General features: G+C 32.3%; 2 protein-coding genes across 2 annotated transcripts; both read right to left on the bottom strand.

Annotated features, from left to right (window-relative positions):
* Window positions 1–1718: 1718 nt before the first annotated feature.
* LOC143062015 (uncharacterized) lies at window positions 1719–3082 on the bottom strand (the record flags this gene model as incomplete). The annotated part of the gene is made up of 1 exon (XM_076233868.1): window positions 1719–3082. A coding segment is annotated over one exon (918 nt), but the record flags the coding sequence as incomplete, so codon positions are not given.
* A 4948-nt stretch (window positions 3083–8030) lies between these two features.
* LOC143063413 (uncharacterized) lies at window positions 8031–14559 on the bottom strand. Its single transcript, XM_076235552.1, has 4 exons — window positions 14460–14559; window positions 11922–12014; window positions 11211–11304; window positions 8031–8353 (listed from the first exon to the last, which is right to left on the bottom strand). Exons 1-4 carry the CDS (start codon window positions 14469–14471, stop codon window positions 8196–8198), a joined length of 357 nt encoding a protein of 118 aa, XP_076091667.1. The 5' UTR covers window positions 14472–14559; the 3' UTR covers window positions 8031–8195.
* Window positions 14560–15190: the final 631 nt, after the last annotated feature.

Raw genomic sequence — 15190 nt, 5'->3', positions numbered from 1 at the left:
CCAAAAATTCAAAAGAACACAAATTTTTCTAAATTTTCCTCAGAATAAAGAAAAAAAGTATAAATTTGACAACGTGCAGCAACATCGAAGTTGCACTGGAAATTTTTCATTACCAATTTTCAATTTTACATCCTGGTTTAAATTGTTCCTAAGTAATAAATTCGTTATCTTGGTGTAATCAGGGGTGTACGGAATTTTACACCGTTGTTAAAAATTCATACACCCATTGGGCTGCGCCTCAGGGTGTATGAATTTTCAACAACGGTGTGAAATTCTGTACACCCCTGATTACACCAAGATAACTAATAGTACGAAGTAGAAGAGTGTTGAGGACCAAAAATTCTAAATCACACAAAAGAGTTTATTTCAATTGGAATGCCTAAGGTTTGTCATTAAAGCTGTAGCTGACATGGTCACATATGATAGATGGATTTATTATTTTTTTTTTTTTTTGCAGTTTTAAACATTTACAGACCATCTGGAATTACCCTTTCTTGATTAATTTGTAAACCTACATGTATTGTTATGAAACTTGGAAAGAAGTTAATCTTCAAGACCGAGAACTAGCTTGTATCGATATTTTTTTTTGTCTCGCCTGTGAATTTCGTCACGGTATGCTAGAAATAGGTTTTACAAAGCGGCGTCGGCGGCCAAGGTGTTACTCACAATATGTATAGAGCTTTATATTTCAGACGGAAGAAGACCTGGATGCAGATACCTTATTTTACGAAGTTTCAGTGTGTTATGAGTCCATTGTTCTTGGCCTCGTTTTCATGGTTCTGTGAAAATACTCGTTGTTAACTGTGTTTGGAATTTATCTCCTTTTCAATGTCTGCATGTCCGTCAGGAAGGGTTCACCGGACCTTAATTTTATTCCATGGATCACCACCAGTTTTTTGTGGGGTTCGTGTTGCTTAGTCTTTAGTTTTCTATGTTGTGTCTTGTGTACTATTACTGGTGTGTCTTTTCTTTTTTAGTCATGGCGTTGTCAGTATATATTTTCTATATATATGAGTTTGACTGTCCCTCTGGAATCTTTCACCCCTCTTTTATTAAGGTAAAAGTTACGTTGTCATGTCCGTATCTTGGATACTATAGGCAGTAGGTCAACCATATTTGGTGTATGGAATGATTGTAAGATTTACATGTCCGACTGACACTTAAGCTGACATCGACACCAATTTCATGGTTTATTGGCTAATTTAAAGTTTTTTTGTGGTTTGGTCTAATTTTCAGATACTATATATAAGCAATAGGGCCACTATATTTGGTGTAAGGGACAATTGTGAGGGGGAAATGTCTGTTTGGCAGGGTTTACATGATCTTGGCCTCAATTTGATGGGTCATTGGTCAATGATAAGTTTTTGTCATTTTGTCATTTTATATGATACTACATTGTACTTGTTTAAGCAATTGGTTAACTATATTAGGAGTATGGAATTATCTAAAGGTGTAAATTATTGTCTGACATGGATCATATGACCTTGATCCAATTTTCATGGTTCACATTTCAATGCTAAGATTTTGTGATTTTGTGAATACTGTTAGGGTGACCACTATATTTGGTGTTTGTAATGATTGTAAGGTGTACAGTACACGTGTGTCTAGTATGGTTCATCTGACCATGATCTCATTTTCATAGAACATTGATAATATCAAGTTTATGTGATACTAACACTAACAGTAAAACCTTCATACTACATACTTTGAACATGTAATCAATGATGAGTAAAACAGGCGAGACATTTCAGCCTGTGCACTCTTATTTTTAATTCTGTATTTTACTGTTATATGGAATCACTTTTTACAGTCAACATTACACTTTCACACAAACAGCAGCAATATAATGCAGTGATTCTACGGAACCCTTTACAATTATCTTTTTAGGTATATTTATGTTTATAATAATAATCGATCATCAGGCATGGTTCTTTGGTATTAGATGGTCGAACATTAGGATGTGTTTACATAAAAAAAATAGTTCGAGAAAGAACAACAAGAGACGTTACAAAAAAATACTTGCACAAATAATTTGCTTGAAAAAGACTGAAATGATGAATGTTTCCCTTCGTTTAAATTTATATACAAAACTATAATGTTGCATGACATATATTGTAAATCTCGATACCACTTTGATTGAAGAAAACGTTGTTCCATTGGCACTTTATTCTTTGCAAATGATTTCTTTGAAACGTCGCGATGTTTTAAGTGCGGCATGAGCTGGAACTAGTGAGGTATTTCGGGCTAATTTATAGTTTGATTTCACCCGGCTTGCAACGGAAGATAGTTTTTTGAAATTTTCCACGCTGTTGTTTAAACAGAGATCATTGAACGCATGCATCAATGTGTCCGTATCAAGCTTTGTACTCATGCATCGTTTGGCCACTGCTGGAGAAGATGCCGACTTGAATCGGCCATTATAGATTAGCGGACGCCTATTAAAGTTTTTCTGTTCTTCAAGAAATATCTTCACTCTGTTGTTCACATGACTTTCACAACTGTTTTCTGTAATCCGGTCGTCAAAACGAACAGATTTTTTACGAGTTGACGATTTGTATGCAGATGATGACTGTTTTTGTGTGGATGGTCGTGACGCGTCCGGAGTAGAAGCATACCAAGCATTTATTGTCGTTCCGCGAGAAATTGGAGAAACATTATAATAACTTTCATCATCATCTCTGGAGAAGTGGTCTACTTCTGTCATAAATGCTGAATCGATATTCGGAGGTGCTGACTGTCCTCGAATGATATTAGAATCTGGAACATTATTATTCCCTGATCTCGGTTTAGAAGACTTTTTAACAAATTCTTGGCTGTGTTTCCTTGTTTTTATTTCCGATTGTCTTCTCTCCAGTGCACTCTTTTTTCTCTCCATCATACGCATGTCAACGACAAAGTTTTTCTGTGATGTTTTTAATTCCTTGTCATATAATCTCTTTGCTTTATCACATTTTGAAGCTAAAGTTTTATGTTTATTAAACAAGAGTTGATTATGTGAAGGATTCACCATAAATTCAATGTTGACCACGTGATCTTGCCAAGAAAGATCATGCGTCCTCAACATAAACATTTTTACTTTGGGTTATCTTCTGCTAACCTGCAAATGAAAACAAAAATGTACAGAGAAAATATTACAATAGTAAATATGAGCTTTACAGATTCATGGCAAGAGAAACTTTACACCAACTTCAATATGTGTTTTATGTTATATTCACAGTACAGGGGTTGAAAGTGACTTACAATGCAGAACTGTGGAAACATTCGCGTCGTGCACAATATCTCTTATTATCATATACTTAGAGTAAATGTCTTTTAAATTTTACAGTATGATAATAGCATAAAATTTACATAATTTCCATAGTTTCCAAAACGGTGCTAAGCAGGCTATTATGAAAACATAAGTATCTGCTTCCTGTTAAATTATTATTTGTAACGCTATTGCACATGGCATTTTGACGCATATCTAGACACGACCAAATTATTTTAAATCAGAAAAGTGAAGCATTCTAATTACATCAACCTGAGCAGCGTACTCCCTTAACAGCACAACATTAGGCCAAACTGTAAGTACAAATCAGTTGAAACGACTTGACTCATCAGATTGACTCGAAGCACAAATAACATTTAACATTACTAACAGTAAGAGTACTCACAGCTATTAAAAGCTTGTCGAAACCAATTTACAACAAAGCATGTTCTCCCAAACTAAGTATCAATCAGTACACGTCCAACGGATTTAGAATTAAGATGTCATACTCACTGTGAAAAAAAAATGAAATTATAAAATACCAAAATATGAATTAACATCGACAAGAAGATATATAGCAATACATAAGTATGTAGTTATGCTTTAACTTATCTTTACCAAAATCAGTGTAAGTACCAATGAAAATATCACTACGTGTTAATATAATAACTGTAAGAATAAGCTTATACAATGAATCAATGATTTTTAATGGATCTTATCTAAATTTATGGGTGTTATAACCAACAACTACGTAAAAAATGGTTTATGACATCCCGTTTAGATAAGAATTCTGCTGTTCAGCCAATCTTCCAACCCCATTTTTGTACTTATGGAAGAATTCAGTGAACATTTGATAAGTAATTAGTGGTAACAAAATCCCTGACTTTTAAATTAACCAGTTAGACAGTACATACATACACTGAGATCTAAAACGTCACTACAAACACGGTCATAGCGAACGAGTTGGGAAAACACACACACCATAATAAAAAATAGACGACAGAAACATCGCCGTCTATAAAAGGAAAATAATACTAGTAATAAGAAACGAATTTCAAAAGTCGTCTCTTTTGTAGTAAATTTTTGTATGAACTTTCCCGTGTGAAACTGACAATATGCATATCTAGAAAAAGATTAAATTATTTGAAATCAAGTAATAAATCTTCCCCGTGCAAAGTTCTCTTGCCCGGCTTCTGCTATATTTTCTTGATCTTTTTCATTATGGCTCTTCATCTTTTTAAAAAGCTTTGGATTTTTTTAATATTCTGGTCTCCAGCATAACTTCAAGATCAATGGGAAAGGAATGGCCCTCTCCGTTTCGTCGTCATTTTTTTAAATACCTTTTTCTGCGGGGTCATGTGGTAAGCATATTGTATTAAAAATATTATTTTAAGACTTAGGGCTAAGGTTTTCAATTGCGCAATTGGCGTATGTTTGTCTTCGGATCAAACCGTAATACTTAGTACATGTATTTCTTTTTAAACGTCTCGAATTCTAAAATGTATTGTAATGTTAGGAAATCAAAATAAATATCATTTTTTCTAAAACAGTTAGTTCCTTTAAATTCTAGCGACTATTATAGTTTGTAAAAAAAAAATTCAAATTATTTAGAATGAAATGATCACAATTATTTATCAAAACCAACTGTTCACCAAACATTTTACCATTTTACCATTATTATATACATGTTGAAGAACATCGTGAAGTCCGGTGAATATACTTTTTTTCTTGCTTATTCAAAATCAAATTCATATAGATAAATCTAGTACTAGTAGTAGTATAATTTGAATGGTTAAAACAATTACTCAATTTGTTTACTGATGGACTGCATTCCTTTTTCACATTTTACTCACTTTGTTCTTCAGTAGATTATTTTATTTATATTGTTTCTTGTCATTTATTCTTTTTTTCTTCTTCTAAATTCATTTTGTGGTATTTATTTTATAAAAACACATGAATACCATAGTTATAGATACAACTGACTACAAACTAAATGCATATAATTATTCTTTTCACGGTTGATTGTGGGTATAATTGAAAGTAACGAAGATATTTAAGACGGTTCTCGCAACACTTTTCATTAAATTTTGTATTTGTACACCCACCATAAGACCTGTCTTATTTAAAATAACTGTAACAAATGTACTTACTTTTCGTGAACTAAAATCTCCATTTTACTTTTACAGTATGTTGTGAAGGGATTGTAAATAAGTATTTATCGGTAAACATTTTAAACTACTAATCCAGAAATATATGGATTAAGTACGTAATGAAAAAATGGAAAATATAACTATGTACTAATTTAATCCAAGTATTCATTACAATGCATGTATAAAGAATGGAATAAATGTCTTATAAATTATGCAAATAAATTTGAAAATTTAAACGGCTAAAAGGACTTGTAATCACAACAATTAGATTGTTTGCATTTTAAATGACTGCTACGAAGTACTAACACAAAACGTGTGATTTTTTTCAAAATTCTATTGACTTAAATGAACATGACAAAGAGATTTATTTTCTGTTTGTAATTGTATGTGTAAGGTGTATTTCTTCTTTGTAGAAAAGTTATATTAGATAATTTATTTTCAAGTAAATCTTAGGTCTATATACACTGTTAAATTTTAACTCGTTTATTTATTTAATATTTTATACGTTAATGTTTATTTCTTTTATTGGGATATCTTCAAAATATCAGTTTTATGCATGTGGAATTTTTAAAATGATAGTAAAAAGAAATGATAGTTAAAAAGTCAAATATTTTTTTTACATGTAGGATATAAGAATTGTTTTAGACATTTACAATGTTGATTTATTATGACTGTACATTTATAATCTGTGTAGGTTATTAGGATGGAAAACATAACTTAATTATTTCGTCTTTAGTTATCTAATAACATCGAAATAGAAAAAAAACCAGCATTCTCATTGATTACAATTTCTTAGTAAAAGACTTCCAGTTTTTTTGGTGAAAATATACTCGGTTTTGATCTTTCCTGATGAAGGTAAATCCAGAAAAGCGCATGAAATTTACCACGTGTAGTTTTATTATTTGTTTTACCACAACATTTTTGTTTGCATACATTGTGTATTACAGATTTTATATGATTCTACAACTGCACAGAGTGTGATAAGATATTCCTCAAGACACTTACCTTTTCGTATATTTAAAACTCGAGGCTTACCGAGCTTCATATATATTTAGCCATTTCGTCGCTGCATGCGAGACAGGCATAACTATTCATGGCAGCGGCGGCACCGTAAACTATTTGTATAACGCTTTAATATATATTTCAGAGTATAGAAGACCTGAATGATCCAGGAAGGGGGGATTCCGGAGGTTGGAACCACTTTTTTTGGACGATCAATGCATTTGAATGGGGACATGTAATTGGAACCCCCCCCCCCCCCCCCCCCACACACACACACATACACCTTTCGCCCCTTTTTAAAATGGCTGGATCCGCCCCTGGCTTCATACTATATATGTAGATGCCTTATCTTACGAAGTTTCCGTCTGGTATATGTCAATTGTTTATACTTAGTCTACATGTTCATGTATGGTTCAACGTCTGCTTATAAACAAATGTTTATGCCTTTTAAATGTAATTTTCTTACTTATTATGAGTAATAAGTTAACTTTATTTGGAATTTGGGTTTCGCAAAGTCTGCCTGTCAGTCATACAGAGTTTTCCTGACCTTAACCTCATTTGATTATCAGTAAACAAGGTTTTAGATACATGACTAGGTCCATATATCAGATTCCAAAAGCAAATGTTTGTGCTATTCTAGTGTATATAGTTTTTGTAAATTGTATTGAGATGTACATGTATGTCTTACAGGTATCATTTGAACGTGTTCTCATTTTCACGATTCAATGGCAATCAAATTGATATATTTGGACCCTTTTCTTTATATAGAAGTCGATTATCCCTAACTGAATTTACATGATTTACATTACTTTATTGATGGATCTTTCTGGTAAATTTTATTCCCACAATGCATGTGATGTCCATTGAGGCAGGTATTGTACGTAATAAATTGTTTATTTTTTGTGTATAGTCTTAAGATTCCACATTTTTTCGGACAAGGAATTTTAGAAATTGGTGGTTCGAGGAATACTTCAGAATATTTAAACGCAAGTTATTGACAACTGTTGCATGTGTTTCTTTAGAGTCCGGTAAACACATCGACGGCTCATATGCCGTAAAACATTAAAAGGATAACAAGAATTGTACTGGACAGTACAACACTCAACTCATCCCAATGAATGAACAGACATACACAAAAAAATACACAAAAAAAACAAAACAAGATATATCCCAGATAGGCTGACAAGGAGCAGGCACAACATAAATGTAAGGGGGAGATGAGATTGACTTTCCCCCTTTTTTCCTTTCACAGACCATACACTGTATTTTTAATCCTGCATGTAGCTGCTACCAACAGGGTGACAAATTCCTTGAATAATAAATTAATAAACGGCACGCGCTTTGAAAATCCGTGATCAAATTTGCTTTTAAAGAAAGTTAGCTAAGATAGCTACAACTGTTGGTTAGATACTGCCACTTAAGTCAAAAAGTACATTTATCATAATTCAATCTTTGCAAAGATATAGTACACAGTTTAAAGACGAATCTTCTCTTTTGGACTTTCATGTCTTTGTTACCAGTAGGATCTACTGAATATTATATATTGGGAAAAGAAAAGAGGTTTAGTTCTATGAGCTTTTGCTTTAGCCTTACTGTTTTGGTGTGAAAATCAGATAATGTTTGCAAAATATGTGTATATAAATTAGAGAAAAGCATCATAATACAGAAACAATTGTTTGACATTATTCAACATAAATACTTTTGATTAGCAACAGTTGGTCACAGTACGTTATTAAGCAATATCAAGCTATAAAACGATAGAATATAGTATTTATGATGTTCATTTTTATTTATATTTAAGGTGTGTGGCAGTACGAGGTTTTCGTATTACGATTATGACAGCAAACATCGTTGTTACTTAAACCACATCCAAAATCTCCAAAGCACTGAACTGTACCGGCACTGCTGTCGTCTGCTGATGGACAATCACCACCCTTGGACGAAGAGACCCATGCTAGAAACATAAATAAGACAGTGTTAACAAATGCATACTTTTACATTTGTATGGTTTTTATACGACCGCAAAAATTTTAATTTTTTGGTCGTATATTGCTATCACGTTGGCGTCGTCGTCGTCGTCGTCGTCGTCCGAATACTTTTAGTTTTCGCACTCTAACTTTAGTAAAAGTGAATAGAAATCAATGAAATTTTAACACAAGGTTTATGACCACAAAAGGAAGGTTAGGATTGATTTTGGGAAAAAAGGGCCCAAATAAGCATTGTCTTGGTTTTCGCACTATAACTTTTGTTTAAGTAAATAGAAATCTATGAAATTTTGACACAAGGTTTATGTCCACAAAAGGAAGGTTGGGATTGATTTTGGGAGTTTTGGTTCCAACAGTTTAGGAATTAGGGGCCAAAAAGGGGCCCAAATAAGCATTTTTGCACCATAACTTTAGTATTAGTAAATAGAAATCTATGAAATTTAAACACAAGGTTTATGACCATAAAAGGAAGGTTGGGTTTGATTTTAAGAGTTTTAGGAATAAGGGGCCCAAAGGGTCCAAAATTGAACTTTGTGTGATTTCATCAAAAATTGAATAATTGGGGTTCTTTGATATGCCGAATCTAACTATGTATGTAGATTCTTAATTTTTGGTCCCGTTTTTAAATTGGTCTACATTAAGGTCCAAAGGGTCCAAAATTAATCTTAGTTTGATTTTAACAAAAATTGAATCGTTGGGGTTCTTTGATATGCTGAATTTAAAAATGTACTTAGATTTTTGATTATTGGCCTAGTTTTCAAGTTGGTCCAAATGGGGGTCCAAAATTAAACTTTGTTTGATTTCATCAAAAATTGAATAAATGGGTTCTTTGATATGCCAAATCTAACTGTGTATGTAGATTCTTAATTTTTGGTCCAGTTTTCAAATTGATCTACATTAAGGTCCAAAGGGTCCAAAATTAAACTAAGTTTGATATTAACAAAAATTAAATTCTTGGGCTTATTTGATATGCTTTATCTAAACATATACTTTGATTTTTGATTATTGGCCCAGTTTTCAAGTTGGTCCAAATCAGGATTCCATATCAAGTATTGTGCAATAGCAAGAAATTTTCAATTGCACAGTATTGCACAATAGCAAGAAATATCTAATTGCACAATATTGTGCAATAGCAATTAATTTTCAATTGGAGTTATCTTTCTTTGTATAGAATAGTAGTTGATAATATATGTTGGGAATTTGCCAGACATGACTATGATGTCATTTTCTATTTTTATTTGCCAATAACTTTATGTAAATAACTTCATTGGAAATTTGCCAATATAAAATGTTGCTGATGAAGCTTTTTTTCCTTATCTTATCTAAAATGTTTTTAGATAATGTATTTTGGACATTTGCCAGACATGACTATGATGTCATTTTCTATTCTTATTTGCCAATAACTTTATGTAAATAACCTCATTGGAAATTTGCCAATATAAAATGTTGCTGATGAAGTTTTTTTTTTATTGTTTTATACAATAAACAATGTATATTCACTTTTACTACCAACCAATCTTTACCATTCAGTGATAACAAGCACTTTATTTTACATTTTAATATTTTATAATGTATTTAAAAGAGTAGTTATTGTTGCAAACTCCATTAGAAATTTGAATTGATATCAGTTTTGGAAAAAGGGAAACGGGGATGTGAAAAAAAAATGGGGGGGGGGGGTTAAATTTTTCTCATTTCAGATTTCACAAATAAAAAGAAAATTTCTTCAAACATTAAAAAATTAATAAAAATTAATATTCAACAGCATAGTGAATTGCTCAAAGGCAAAAAAAAAATTTTAAGTTCATTAGACCACATTCATTCTGTGTCAGAAACCTATGCTGTGTCAACTATTTAAATTTATATTTAAATAAGTTTGAAGAAGAAATCTTTAATTGATTTGTAAAATCTTGACATTTGTTTTTTGTAAAAAAAAACCCATGTAATGTCAAAAATTTGATCACAATCCAAATTCAGAGCTGTATCACGCTTGAATGTTTTGTCCATATTTGCCCCAACTGTTCAGGGTTCGACCTCTGCGGTCGTATAAAGCTGCGCCCTGCGGAGCACCTGGTTTGTTTTTCAATCAAAAGAATCAACGTTAGGAACCAATCATTCCTCATTTGTGAGTGCGGAAAGAGGTGTATAGATTCCTCGTCAGATACAGAAGGTTACTGTTGCTTCAGCTAGTCTGAATTTAGCGTACTATGTTGTCTATTGCCCGTCAATCTTGTAACTTGTGAGATCTAGTTTTTTAAAACGTTTAAGAAATAAACTTGTAGAGGTAGTGAAAAATAAAATATCAAAATAAAAACAAGATAAATAGTTCCAAGGATAATTCAAAACGAAAATTCCTTTATCAAATGGCGAAACCAAAAACTCAAACACATCAAACAAATAGAAAACAACTATCAAGTTCCGAATTTGGAAATAGCACTTCTTGATATAGAAAATGGCTTATTAAACCTGGTTTAACAGCTAGCGTAACCTCTCACTTGTGTGACAGTTGCATCCAAAATAACATATATTTTTGCGCCTGTCCCAAGTCAGGAGCCTCTGGCCTTTGTTAGTCTTGTATGATTTTTAATATTAGTTTTTTGTGTATAATTTGGAGTTTAGTAGAATGTCCATTATCACTGAACTAGTATGTATATTTGTTATGGGGCCAGGTGAAGGACGCCTCCGGGTGCGGGAGTTCCTCGCTGCATTGAAGACCTACTGGTGACCTTCTGCTGTTGACTGTTCTATGGTCGGGTTGTTGTCTCTTTGACACATCACCCATTTCCATTCTAGATTTTATATAAGTTTCTTTAGACACTCGAAACTTACTTGGTGCACAGTAGGTTTCATCACGACATGGTTTTTTATAACACTGCGCTGCTCTGGAAATTTCACATACTTCTTCAAATTGACAGCTTTTACCCTGAAGCAATCAAAACAAATAAAAATCTAAATGGTTATAAAGAAAAGCTCGTTCATATTTAAGTAAATCGATTTTGGTTTATAAAAATACATTGCAGCTGCGCATGTATACGATTTATATACCTTCAAGATAAAATAATATTCCAAAGGTTGCGTTTCCCACTGTGATGATGGGTTACTGCTCGCAAAAGGAAGCTATTGCATCAAGTTGTAAATTTTAGGTCACCCGTGCGATTGTTTTACGAATGATATCACGATATGATTGATCGTTATTCAAAATCTGTGTATAGTGTCGTTTGTAGTGTCTCACCCTTCCGGAGCACCTGCGGTCACCATTGTCATAGTGTTGTCAGCTTCTCTTCAATATATGTGTTTTGAATGTCCATATGGCATGTATGGTATAGTTTGCCTCTTTTTGCCACTAATTGTGTGAACTTTACAAAATCGACGATTTAAAATCTGGCCACGTTAAATTTTTCGTAGGTTTTAAATCTCACACATTATTTCCTTCAATTTTAGATTGTAACCCGGATTTCTTTTCTCTCAATCGATTTATGACTTTTGAACAGCGGTTTACCACTGTTGCCTTTATATTTAAAAAACATTTAAATATTATACCATGCACATGGTCTGTTTAAGATTCTCGATATAGGGATTTCTGTAGTTACTACAGCTTACACCAGCAAAGATAACGAAGACAACCGCCAAAATCTGAAAAAAGACGCATAATTTGCTAATGTTAAAATACTTAGTAGTAATCAGGAAATTATCATAGCAAAATCGACAATAACAACGATACTGGGGCCTGGTTTTCGAAAGAATCGTAAGATATGTCATAAGATATATATTAGGACAAATCTTATGACTATTTTATGACTATCATATGATATGTCATAGAATGTAAATCAAAGCTGTCTTAAGATAAGTCATAACTGTGATGCTCTTATGACTATCATAAGTGATAGTCATGTGTGAACATGTTTCTTATTATTTTAAATGATGATTAAAAAATGATAAAAAGAAATATAAAAAATAGTAGTTACGAATATAATAATCATTATCATTCAATTCGATTGAAAGACAAATATAAATAACAACGGTATACAAAGTAGACGAAGAAAGACAAAGAAAAACAAACAACAGCACTATGAACAAGCAGTAGTAAGACAAATAAAAATTAAAGAAGCATAAATAAAATTAGAAGAAACAGAAAGAAAACTAGTATCTCAGTTGTTTGTAAAACAATTGAAAGGTCTTTCCTGTAAAGGTGATGTTTTTGTAATATACTTTGTACGACCTTTCGTTTGATATACGACAAGCATACCTTCTGAAACTATTCGCTTTTTACACTTAATGACCTCATACACCTACATTTTCGAGATCGGAAGTATGATATATGTAACATAGACTTGATGATCTTTCATTTGATATGTGACAACGCCATGTTCTAGAAATTTTTATTTTTGCACTTAATAACCCCATCCAACTAATTTTTGGAGGTCGGAAATATGATATTCGAAATGTACACATCATAACCTTTCATTTGATATCAACCCTATCTTAAAAGAAAATTTATTTTCTGCACTCAATGACCCCACCCAACCAATTTTTTTGGGGACGTCAATTAGAAATTTGAAATGTATGCTTTATGTTCTTTCATTTGATATGCGACAACCTTACCATCTGAGAAATTTGAATGTTTGCACTAACTGACCCCACCCTTCCCCCTGGGATGAAAAAGGGGTTTAAAATTTTCATTTTTAAGCAGAGTTTATTAAGACCTTCAATTTGATATATCAGATGACCCCATTTGACAAAGTGCAAATAATGATGCAATATCAACTATATAAATAGAAGTTATGAAACTTAGAAAGTCAATACAAAACTTGAAAATTTCAAATTGATTTTTTGGTGTTGTTTTCAATGGAATGTTTTTGGTATTTGGTCAAACATATAACTATGTTAACCTCTTCAATTTCTAAAACATTTTAAGTGGTAAGCTGTTGTCGATTCTGAAATACATGCCTCCGCTCGCAAAATTTCAAACTGCATTATCTTGCAAACGACAATAGATATCTCAAATCTGTTAAATGATAAATGATCTACAGTTGAAGGACAACATTATAGAAAAAGAATTAGGACAATTTCAAAGTTCACCAAGGTCACAACTAATCATCAAATATATGATGCAATACCAAACTTGAGAACCGGAAGTCGTAGAGACATGGGACTACCACCATTTAACTCAGGACCACTCGACCTTTTAAATATCACAAGGTCAAGGTCATAGTATACTGTGAAGGTCAAGGTGAAATTTCATCATGACCTTTCATTGATCTCAAAGTGAAGGTCTTGACTTACTGATCATCTTTGCAGTTTATAGTACATTGATATCTGTTACCTTTAAAAAGATATGCACACAAAACCATACTTTTAAGAATCATCCCGTTGTAACTTTTAAACAGACGGTCGAACATATTTGGGATTATTGTATAAAATGAAGAGCTCGTCGAGAGGAACAATTTATACGCTGTATGTATGCAGCAAAGTCTTATCGTTTTCCTAATATGTAAGCTTGAAATTGCAGCATATTTTTTTTGCACTCAGTGACCTTTGACCTTGAGTGCAAATTAAAGGTCACATGAATTAAAGAATATTGGTGCAGGTCCCAAGTCTCTACGACTTCAGGTTCTCGAAATAAATTTTTTTCCAAAAATGTATATTTTTTCAAGGGGAATAACTCCTTATCAGGGTAAATAACCTACAAATCGTTTATGTTTATTAACATTACCATCTGTTCCTGTACATGCTGCCATTTTCAATTCTATTCTATCTCTAATACTTTTTAAGAAAAATGCAAAGAAAAAAATGCTTCAAGGGGATATAACTCTCAAAGGGAATGATGAAATCCTACACAGCCTCATCTGGTAATACGCCATAATGAGAACTATCGATGGTCAATATTTGGTCTTGATGACTTCAATAGAAACGGGGGGAGGGCATTTCAAAAAAATGTTGGAAGAAAAAAAAACATTAGAAAAACAATAAGGTCTTTCCTCACGTAGGGGAAAGACCTTAACAACACTTTGATTACTAAAACAGTAAATTATACAATAAAAATAATTCTGTTGATAAATAATGTCAGTATAAGCCTACCAGTACTTTCATTTCTATTCCTTGTGTATATCAGTTAAACAAATGACCTGTACGATGTTTTGGTTAGTAGGTGACAGTTTGAAAAAAACTACGTAAAAAATGAAAGTAATTAATCACCTGTTTATAAAAATCAATTATGTAACATTGTACATGATTTCCATATTAATTATGATGTTACTGTAGAACTAAATATCTAAATATCCGGGCACCTGTTTAAACATACACTTTGTAACTGACTCGGACTTTTTTAAAATAGAGTTTTACTGTGCGTATTGCTATGTGTTTCTTTATTCTACATTGGATAGAGGTATGGGATCTCTCAAACATGTTTAAGCCTGCCGCATTTTTGCGCCTCTCCAAAACAGTAGCCTCTGGCCTTTGTTAGTCTTTTTTCTATTTTTTTTTTTTTTATTTCAGTTCTTTTATATCTTTTGGAGTTGGTCGCGTTGATGTCTCTTTGATACATTCCCCATTTCATTTCTTAATTTTATCTGTTAATCCGTGTATGAACATTATGCAAAATTTGTTTGTTCAATGTCGAATTAAGAAAAAAATAAAATCGGTGAAATAAATAAAATACGTCAAGATTTGACCGTTGATACTTAATATATTTTCAGTACGAAATTAAGTATGAAATATATTTGATTGATTACATGGTTATTTTTTGCTGAACGTCTTGTGGCTTGATAGATATGAAATAGACATAATACTATAAAATTGGAAAAAATACT

Source organism: Mytilus galloprovincialis, chromosome 2, assembly GCF_965363235.1.
Source record: "Mytilus galloprovincialis chromosome 2, xbMytGall1.hap1.1, whole genome shotgun sequence".
NCBI lineage: Eukaryota > Metazoa > Mollusca > Bivalvia > Mytilida > Mytilidae > Mytilus > Mytilus galloprovincialis.
This window is presented reverse-complemented; position numbering and strand designations above follow the sequence as displayed.